Source organism: Lolium perenne, chromosome 2 (assembly GCF_019359855.2).
Source record: "Lolium perenne isolate Kyuss_39 chromosome 2, Kyuss_2.0, whole genome shotgun sequence".
NCBI lineage: Eukaryota > Viridiplantae > Streptophyta > Magnoliopsida > Poales > Poaceae > Lolium > Lolium perenne.
The window spans coordinates 48,590,656-48,601,153 of record NC_067245.2 but is presented as its reverse complement, the minus strand read 5'-3'; the positions used below and the strand labels follow the sequence as shown (position 1 = coordinate 48,601,153).

At 44.6% G+C, this 10,498-nt stretch overlaps 1 protein-coding gene and 1 pseudogene across 1 annotated transcript; one reads left to right on the top strand and one right to left on the bottom strand.

Moving 5' to 3' along the window:
- The first annotated feature begins 295 nt into the window (after positions 1 to 295).
- On the top strand, positions 296 to 2,053 carry LOC127332054 (taxadiene 5-alpha hydroxylase-like; annotated as a pseudogene).
- A 3,514-nt stretch (positions 2,054 to 5,567) lies between these two features.
- Positions 5,568 to 10,474, bottom strand: LOC127332055 (developmentally-regulated G-protein 3). The gene is made up of 10 exons (XM_051358307.2): positions 10,318 to 10,474; positions 9,070 to 9,123; positions 8,307 to 8,480; positions 8,135 to 8,206; positions 7,980 to 8,039; positions 7,198 to 7,307; positions 6,462 to 6,761; positions 6,173 to 6,364; positions 6,040 to 6,091; positions 5,568 to 5,961 (listed from the first exon to the last, which is right to left on the bottom strand). Exons 1-10 carry the CDS (start codon positions 10,357 to 10,359, stop codon positions 5,911 to 5,913), a joined length of 1,107 nt encoding a protein of 368 aa, XP_051214267.1. The 5' UTR covers positions 10,360 to 10,474; the 3' UTR covers positions 5,568 to 5,910.
- Positions 10,475 to 10,498: the final 24 nt, after the last annotated feature.

The window sequence follows — 10,498 nt, the reverse complement described above, 5'->3', positions numbered from 1 at the left end:
CTAAGGGAAGATCCCTTAGAAAATAAGGGAAGACCAGTTTCACCATTGTATCCCTTAGCAACATGATTTTCTACCAAAATTAAGTATTTTTTATTAATTATAATTATAAGGGATGACAATAAGAGATAATGCATTATTTAACTATTGCCTTCTCTAGATGATGTGGAGAGCTAAGGGAAGGCGTGACTTCTCTACCATTGTACATGCCCTAACATTTGAGTCTATAAAAAAGAATCTGCAGAAAATTCTGCTCCCCACGGATCGATGCTAGCTAGCTCCTATATATATGTGTGTGTGTTCGTCCCTATATGTTTCAGTTATGTAGCATCGCTCCATCGTGTGAACTTTGCTTGTCCAATGGATTATTTGCTCAAAGTCGTAGCACTCCTTGTCACAGCCTCTGCCATAGCCATCCACATCCTGAGCAGAGCCAAGAAATCATGTCCGGCCAACTTGCCCCCTGGCTCCATGGGTATTCCGGTGATTGGCCAGAGCCTCGGCTTCCTCCGCGGCATGCACTTTAACAGCATCGACCAGTGGTTTTGGGACCGGATCGACAGGTATGGGCTGGTTTCGAAGCTTTCGCTGTTCGGCAAGCCGACGGTTCTCCTCGTCGGCCCGGCGGCCAACAAGTTCATGTTCTTCAGCAGCTCGCTGCCGCCGTATGTGCCCCTGTTCGCCCAGCGTGTTATCGGGGAGAAGACCATCTTGTCCCTCTCCGGCGACGATCACCTGCGCATCCGTGGCGCGCTAATGGAGTTCCTCAAACCAGCCATGCTCAAGCTGTACGTTAAGAAGATCGACTCCGAGGTGAGGCACCACCTAGAGGAGAATTGGGCCGGCCGGACGACCGTCACGGTGCTGCCACTGATGAAGCGGCTGACGTTCAACATCATCTCCGCGCTAGTCTTCGGCTTTGAGGCGGGCGCCGTGCGGGACGCCTTCGCCGATGATGTGGGGCGCATGCTTGCGGGCATTATTGCGATGCCGGTGAACCTGCCGTTCACGGCTTACGGCCGGAGCATCAAGGCTGGCCAAAGGGCTCGACGGCTACTCAGGGGTGTCATGCGGGAGAAGAAGGCGAAACAGGGGGACTCGCCAAACAAGAACCTGATCAGCCACCTGCTCAGCATGAGAGACGAACATGGCCAGCAGCTGCTGACCGATGAGGAGATCGTCGACAACAGCTTGATCCCCATGATTGCCGGCTACGACACGACGTCCATACTCATGACGTTAATGGTCCGCCACCTCGCCGGCGATCCGGCCACCCTCGCCGCCATGGTGCATGGTACGTACTACGACAAGTGCCATCTGCCATTGTCATGTTGCTTTGTTTCTGTTATTTTCGTTTGTCACTTCCGACAGTTATGTTGTGTTGTAATTTTGGGATACAGAGCATGAAGAGATTGCAAGGAACAAGTCTGATGGACAGGCTCTTACATGGGTAGACCTATCAAATATGAAGTTCACATGGCGAGTCGCACAGGAAACACTTCGCCTCATCCCTGTAGTGTTCGGGGGCTTTAGAGTAGCACTGGAGTCGTCTGGAGGATGTCGAGTTCGATGGCTACCGCATTCCAAAAGGATGGCAGGTGCATTGCTAATTTGGACTCCGTTTGTAGCTGCTGCAACACCATTTTTTGCAGCAAACAATTTGCTAGCTGATGCAACTCTTATTTTCTGTTCAGGCGTTTTGGATGGCTAGCGCAACGCAATTGGACCCTAGCATCTTCCCCGAGCCGGCTAAGTTCGACCCCTCCCGGTTTGAGAACCTGTCATCCACGACGCCGTCGTGCTCCTTCGTCGGCTTCGGCGCCGGCCCCAGGATATGCCCCGGGATGGAGTTTGCCAAGGTCCAAACACTGGTGATGATGCACTAGCTGGTGAGACACTTCACATGGAAGCTCTCCTGCAAGGAGAACACATTCACAAGAGACCCCATGCCGTCGCCGCTGCATGGCCTGCCCATACAGCTAGAACACAGAACCTCCCTTTGAATTCGACCAAACTACACATTAAGCCCAAGGATGGTGCTTATGGTAGGCATGCATGTAATCTATATCTATATCTATACCTAATAATAAAGGAGCTAACGTTTCCTTGGTTTCGTCCGCTAAAGTGCGCTTTCGTCCAACCGTGTAATACGCTTTCGTACCGCGCTTGCTAAATCATGATCCGTGATTCGTCCAAAACCAAGGGCAACTCTAAGACACCAGGTAAACACCGACTGAATAACGCGCCACTTACCCACGACTCCTTCCGTATCCAAGACTCCTCTCGATGACAAAACAAAATAGAGAAGAGCTTGCCAAACCACACACGACTACTCCCAACAAAGATCACGGGGTGCGTACGAGTTACAAGTTGAATCGTTCCATATCGTGTGCGACAAGTTGAACATTCCGTCTATATATAAATATATACAAGGATGAAGGATGTATCGTGAGATAACTATCAAAGACGTCGTGAGCGATCTCGTGAAGGCCGCGGATGAGCTCTTTGCCTTTGGGACCTCGATCGAGTCGGCCAGGAACCTCGCCCGTATCCGCGGGCATCAACGTCAAATCTTCTCGGCCCGCTCAGAGGTCAAGCGCCAGCACGCCACGCGGCCCGGCCAGTGACAGTACATCTAGCGTGGATATAGAGAGGAACATCTGCTCCACCTACGCCGCCGGAGCGGTCAAGAGGTGACGACGAGCGATCAAGAGGTCATCGGGGAGGCGGCGACGCTCATATGCAGCTCGTGTACTGGACCAACATCTGATCCGGTTGTGTCTCTGAAGCCAGCACGGCTATCGCTCGTGGCAATGTTGGCAAGAAGCACAAATCAATAGATCTTTGGAGCACGCACGCATTACACAAGAAATGCCGGAGTCGATATTGTTGAGGAAAAGTTAGCGCCATCTGGGTGACGTCCTGGTCGCGGTCACGCATTGCTTTCTCGACCCCGGTTCATCACCTCGATAGCTATCGGTTAGGCAAAAAGAGCTACAGATTAGCAACGATTTGTACTGGCCGGTGAGCCTCGGTTGCACGGTTCCACCATCTTGGGTGGATCCACAGGCTCGCGGGTCGCGTATGGCCGCGGCTGGGGTGCCCGCCGTCACTCGAAGGGACATCACCGCCAGTTTCATGACTTCATCGAAGAGACACAAGCGGTTAGGCCAAGCGCTGGTCGCACGAGAATATTGTCCTACTCAAAATACAGACTTTGAATAGAGCAGGCAGATTGCACAAGATCGATCCCACATCTCATTACAAATATCAAGCATGCAAACGAACTCTGCCGATCTAACCATCCTATCGTCGTCTACGCACGGCGATTGACGTCATCGGCGTGGAGCTTTGACTCCATCAAGGAGAAGAAGCGCGTATCGGAAGGTGATGGAGGGCTTCGGCGTGTATGATGCCGCCCGCCTCCCACTCCTGCGGCGTTGTGTCACCCAGTGCTGTAATACAGAGATGCTGCATGGCTACCTAGCTAGCGTGGCCAATTTCAGTTTAGAATACTTCTTCCAGACGTGATTGAATGTGGTTTATCTATTAAGCCGAATGCAGAAGATAGAGATTGTTGTGCAGGGAGATTATAAAAGAAATCCAGAGTTTTATGGAAAGCTCACTTTTGCTGCTTGTTGTTGGACGAGTAATATTCAAATCATGTTCCGAGTATTAAAGTTTGAGATGTAATGAACTCCATATAGCCATAGCTATAATAAACTACTTTTTGAAGTATATAATAAACTATTTTTGTTAGCCATGGATCTTAATTAGAATCAAGAAAGAATGCACGTAAAATGCACTCGATATTAGTCTTATTTCATGAATGAATTTGCGCTGAGACTATCTGTTGAGACATTGACACGTCGAAGGTGGCTGGTTTTTGAAACATGTCACGTTTTCTTCTACGGCAACTTACTTTATACGGCTTCGCACCGCATATTTTTCTCTATCCCGGTGCAACGCACGGGCACATTTCCTAGTACTATACCTATACCATGTTTTAATTTCATCATGGGTGGGCAGGCATGTCACCCAATTTGCATTTTCTTTCTCTAGAAAAAAGGGCATATACGTAGCCATATGTATTGTCCAATTTCAGTTCAAAGTGAACACAACTCATGGGTGTCACTATCATGTGGATACACGGATCAACAAATGAATGATACACGCTAAAAAAACTTTAAGTCAACCCTTGATGGGATCACATGTGGATACACAAATCAACAAAGGAAAAATACACGCTAAAAAAAACTTAAGTCAACCCTTGGTGGGATCAACTCATCGGATCCTATACTAAACTCTATGGCTTCTAATGTCCACGATTTCGGGAATCAAGAACAGCTAAGCATATCAAGTACTTAAATCACACGTAGAAAGATCTGGTCAAATTTTCATTATTAATATGGATTCCTTTGGTATAAGAGAAGCTAAACCTTACTTGGCCACTCCATAGATATTTCTTTATTTCACTACTCTGATAGCTTATTTTTTATAAAAAAAAAAATATATTAATATCGCGAAGATATTAATTACACCTGGGCTCCCCTAACAGGCGGTCGATCGCTCGAGCCTAGGCCAGCGGTCACTTTGACTGTCTGACGTGAGGTGGTTTACCCTTCCAGCTAAACGACAAACTAGACATGTAATTCTCTGATCCACGCATATAAATTTCTACGTTTAATTACCTTTAAGCACAGGATCCACCTAAATGGCTAAATCTCTTTTCTTTTACGATTCCTTTCTTTGCTGCCCACCTAAATCTCTTTTCTTTTACAATTGGGATAGCAAAATTTCACGGAGAAATAAGTAAAGGGGGAGAATAGCAAGAATCAAGAAATGCATTTGCTACACAAATGAACTACCACTTTCAACATGAAGAAAAAGTACTCACTTCTCCGTTAATGGCGAGACCAAACCAAGGGCTCTATGGACCCAGCCTCGATCAAAACTTTTTCGGATAAGGACTTGCTAAGGAAGCCCACCCTGTCGTAGGCTTTTTCAAAGTCGAGTTTAAGGAAGACTTGCCGAAGTGCACCCTAGGCTGCTATCTGCAAGTGGGTTTTCTACCGGCGATTAAAAATCCTGAGAGGTTAAGTCAAATCCTGGCAGTGGCTCTTTAAGATCAGACGAAGCATCCAAAGATTAAGCCACGAGTAATAACTAACACTCCAAACAGAGATCGACAGGTTCCTTTCCAATCATTGATGGCTAAGATGCTGGGACAGATCTTTCGTTTGGCGATCTCCCCTCAGACTTCGGGCAAAACCAACCAGATCGAGACAGGACACTTTCACATGCATTGGTACAGCATGTCCCGTACAAACTTCCGATTTGTTGCAGCGTAGCATCCACATTTTACTTATCCCACTACAACTTAGATGAGGAAGGAGTCATATGATTAATTATCACCCTACAGGTTAGCATTGAGATCTATAAAAACCAGAAACAAACAACAAAGCGACACGTGATCTGGTAGAATAATCACGACCAGTAAGCTTCTCCATGTGTTTTTCTCATCATAAAAATTGGCAGTCAATCATTAGGTACAACGGAAAATGGTAAACTAACGAAAATGAAACAGTCTGCATTATAAGAACCATCTTATCATCTTCTAAAGATAGACAATCATCTTTTCATGTGTTCGGCCGTTGAGGGCAAGACTCTTGGTTTATCCATCTGTCACACACATCACAGTTACACGTCTACTTCGTACAAGGGAAAAGGAAACTGTCTACATTCTGTCTTTTGATCGAAACAGGATTTATGCGAACAGCCGCCCACCTATGGGCATCTTACAGCCAGCGAAAGAAACACAAGTTCTTCTAACATAGCCACTTCTCGAAAATATCTGTAACTGATAGCTCCTTCCTGGTTTGCAAAAAAGATCGCTCTCTCCACCCAGTGTGACTATATCTTCTTAATGATCTGAATAACATCCTCGTCCTCAAGCTCATGCTCCTGCAGAGATCTTGCGAATTAATAATGCTAGAAAAGACCAGAGTGTACCTAACATCAGTGTGGTCAAGAAATGCATACCTTGCCAACCCTCTGAGGCTTGTGCTTAACGCTAGAACCCCACACCAGCGCGCTGCAAGTTCACCATGCAATTAGCCCAACAGGTTGATTACGAGGAGACAAGCATTTACCGACATATGAGGCCAGCACTTACTATTTGAACTGTTTCGCCATGTCCTTGTGGATTTGGTTGCAGAAGTCTTCCACTGTTTTCCTCTTGGTTGATAAGATCACAGGGTCCTCATAGTCTGGGTTTAGACCTTTGGGTTTTGTGTACAGCCTAACCAGATCTAGGTATTCCCAGACCATCTCTAGAAGTCCATCAAGGTTCCATTCAAGATGGGCACTGTTGGCAGATAACAACGGAAGAAAGCGCTTTAACCATTGAAGGTTAATTTTTTTTGAAGAGAACAAGCATAACAAGCAGCCAAGTAAACACTCACCTGATTGGGCAGTAGTGGGGAAGTTTGTCCAAGATATCCAGCTCTTCGACTGTAATCTGATCAATTTTGTTAACGACATAGATGCAAGGCATGTAAATTCTACTTCCCTCGATCACATCAATGAGATCATCTGCTGTTGCATCAAACCTAAGGGAGACATCAGCATTATGAATCCTGTACTCACTACAGATCGCTTTTACTGTGTCAAGGTCCAAGTGAGTGTTTGCTACTGTTGATGTGAAATTGATGCCACCCTTTTCTTTTCTCCTAAACGTCATATTGGGGGGTGTCTTGTTCAACCTAATACATGGAAAGCGCATACAGATTAGACATCACCTTCTCTCAGCAAGCAAGACAATCAGATAAATTCTTACATCGCAGAACAAACTGAACAAGTGACCAAGTAAAGGGGAAAATGTGATCCACCTTAGTCAACAACTGTTTCAGATAGAACACCTTGGATGAACTAGAAGGAACATGATCACATGGAGGAACTAAAAAAAAACTATCTTCCAGTGTACGGGGATGCCACTAATGTAATTGGATGAATGCCACATTGGCAACTAATAAAAATAACCATTTAGGTGGCTCACAACAATTTCATACAAATTGGGAGACCATGGAAAAGTGAGACAGCATGCCAATAATAATAGGACCAATGTCCAAGCTGTCTTATTACTTGTCAAATACTGGTGAAACATCATTAGCACCAGAAAGTATCAACATAGAGACTTACCGGATGCCAAACCCCTCTAGCTCTTTCTCAATGAGACGCTTGTGGGTTATTGGTTTTATGGCATCAAGAACAATCAGAATCACATTGCATGTCCTAGCTGTGCTGATAACCTGAAATATCAATCATTAAGCTGAGGAAACACGACATATAACTCTTTAATGGACAGAATAAGGGACAATTCAGGAAATTCATGGACCATAGTGTGCATAAATTGTCCTTTATAAAGTAAGAGGTGCACATAACTTATTGCATTGCTAATTTTGATAACATGGGGGGAAATCCTTTATTCTGATTTTATGGATGTTACAGTATCAAAAAACATATAAATTGTCGCTGAAACTATTTCTAAGGAAGATAAGAAGAACATAAAGCAACATTAATTTTCAAAAACTTATCTGGGTAACTTCCAGTACATATATTTTAGTAATGATGTGTGTTATGAGCTAGAAACTAAAACATAATGGCAATTACAATAATGAGAATTGGCATTACACAGTACATTATACTAGATTTTTCCCCTACGAAAATATAATCAGGAGGAAGCGAGAATGCACTTTCGTACATGCACATACAGCTGCCACAGATGATTACAATAATAGATAAATGGGGTGCTCAAATAACTCTAACAGAGATAGGTTTACCCAATGCTCACAGAAATACTGAACTACCAGTGTCATGAGAACTTGTAGAGATTATACATATCCATGTATGATATGCCATGGCACGTTTGTAACCATATGTTAATTGCACTGCAAAAGTAGAGCAAAAGCTGGGCATATTACCTGCCTACCTCTACCCTTTCCGTCTTTAGCTCCTTCAATGATTCCCGGAAGATCTAGAAGCTGAATACGAAGTAGAGATGGTTAAAGACAAAGAACAAACATGCACTAATAACAAAGGCCAACTTGTAGCTTCTTTTGAAAGTAAAAAATATCACCTGAACTTTAGCTCCTTTGTACATAATAACTCCAGGAATGCATGTTAAAGTTGTGAACTCGTAGGAAGCAACCTTGTGAACCAGATAAGGAGTACAAAGATAGTATATCAGTACTGAAACAAACATAATAGACCAGGAAAATGCAAGGACTATTAGTACAGCAAGAGCAGACCTCTGAAAAAGTCCCTGTCAACTTGTTCAGCAACGTTGATTTCCCAACAGAAGGAAAACCCACCAAACCAACACGTGCATCTCCACTTTTTGTCACGTCGAATCCCTCACCAGCACCGCCACCACCTTTGGTTGTAGGAGTAAGCAACTCCCGCCGCAATTTTGCAAGTTTAGCCTGACCAAAGGAATAACTGTGAGTACAATGATTCTTTTTTCTCAAATTAGTAATATGAGCTTAGCATAAGGAGATGCTCATAAGTATCAAATCATAGATAAGAATAAATTTGTTCAGCTAGTTGATGACTTGATGGAATGGGAGCTTGTGAAGCTGTTTTCTGTTCGGGGTATTTTTTAACCCTACAAGAAAGCTCTTACATGCTGCAGCATATAACCCCAGCAGGGCATTGATGTGGCCGTTATGCAACAATTATGCATAAAGGTTGATGCAGAACATGGGGAATCATGCTATCGGATTTGATAAAATCAACAACATCGACACTCTGACAAGCCGATAATCCAACATGGGGAAACATGCTGTCGTATTTGATAAAATCAACAACATCGACACTCTGACAAGTCGATAATCCAACACGGGGAAACATGCTGTCGTATTTGATAAAATCAACAACATCCACACTCTGTCAAGCCAATAATCGAGATAAGAACTGATAACACCACCATATGGCTTGACAAGGCAAGGTATAGCATAATATCCAATGAAATTGATTCCAATTAACTGAAATAAATAGATAAGAGCATATCACCTTCAGACCGCCAAGATGGTGTGCAGTGGCTTTGTTCTTCTGCGTCTTCGCCATCTGTCAAGTAAAAGAGAATCAAATAACATAAACGCATGGTTCAGGTAATGAAAAATTTGCCTTTGATTAATCATCTGAAATGTTCATATTCGTTTGCCCAATCCATCAAGAGAAGCTCCACACAGTGCACCACAATTTTAATAATTGTCAAGTGTTAATCCCGAACCAAGACACCAACTAATCATCAATTGAAACCATACTATTATCCGCTAAGTATCAGTAGAGAAAATCATCCATGACATAGAAGACACGGGTAAGCAGCCTATGTGCTCGTGCCGCAGAGTCCTAGTTACATAAAACGTGCAGCTTCTTATCAACGCCGTAAGGAGGCCAATTCAACCTTTTCAACTATCAAATCACATGAAAAATAGGCCTAGCTTAACTGAGTGAATTACTATTGAAATCCACCAATTCTCAAGTATCCAGCACAACTAACCAACTCAAAATCCTCTGCAGCAGCTACCGAGCATCTCAATCATGACTTGTAAGCAAAAAAAAAAAAAAAACACTCCTTTCAGTTGCACATAAGATTCCACATAGCACCTGAGCACCCATTTATATCACCAAGCCACTTGATAAAACACACTCAGTTGGCAGTTGACATAAAAATTATCATTACCCCAAAGCCCCCTTTGGATCAACTTGTCTTTGTTTGGGAAACGAGAAAACTTTGGTCCAAATCATTTCAGTCGGTGCTAAAAGTTTGAAGACCAGCGATGAAGACCAAAGGCTACCAAAGCCTCACTTGCCCTCATATTAATCAAGCATAAGACGAAAAATTATGGGCTAGCACCCATCAAATCAAATCAAGAGTAGCAACTGACACTCATAGCTAGGTGAACCTAAGCCCCTGCTACTTGTAAATCGATACAACAACAAAAAGATCCTAAGCCTGTGCTACAACTGACACTCACAGATAGATGAACAAACCACTTCCAGTACTACAAAAATCAGTTCTAAATCGACACAGCAAGAAAACCTACGCCCCTGCTACTTGTAACCTAACATAGGCCCCCAATCCAATCTGCCTACAACCGGAGCCACAAAAGCAGCGAACCACAGGGAACCACACACTACTAAGCAAACGACGTACTACAGCATCGAGTCTACCACTACCAATCGCAAGCGTCAAACCCTCCGCCGACGCGGCGGGGCGCAGGAGGGACGGAGGCTACGGTCGCATCGGTCACGCACCTCATCCTCGATGTCCTTGATCTTCTGCATGACGGTCGCCATGGCTGCGGGCCGCGGGAGGTTGTGGAGGTCTCGCCTGCAGCACGCTGGCGCTCGCGGCGTCGCTCGCCTGGATGCGGGGGGGAGGAGGAGGGGGGAGGACTGGAGGAGAATGTTCGCGAAGGGGCTCGAGGGTTTTGGT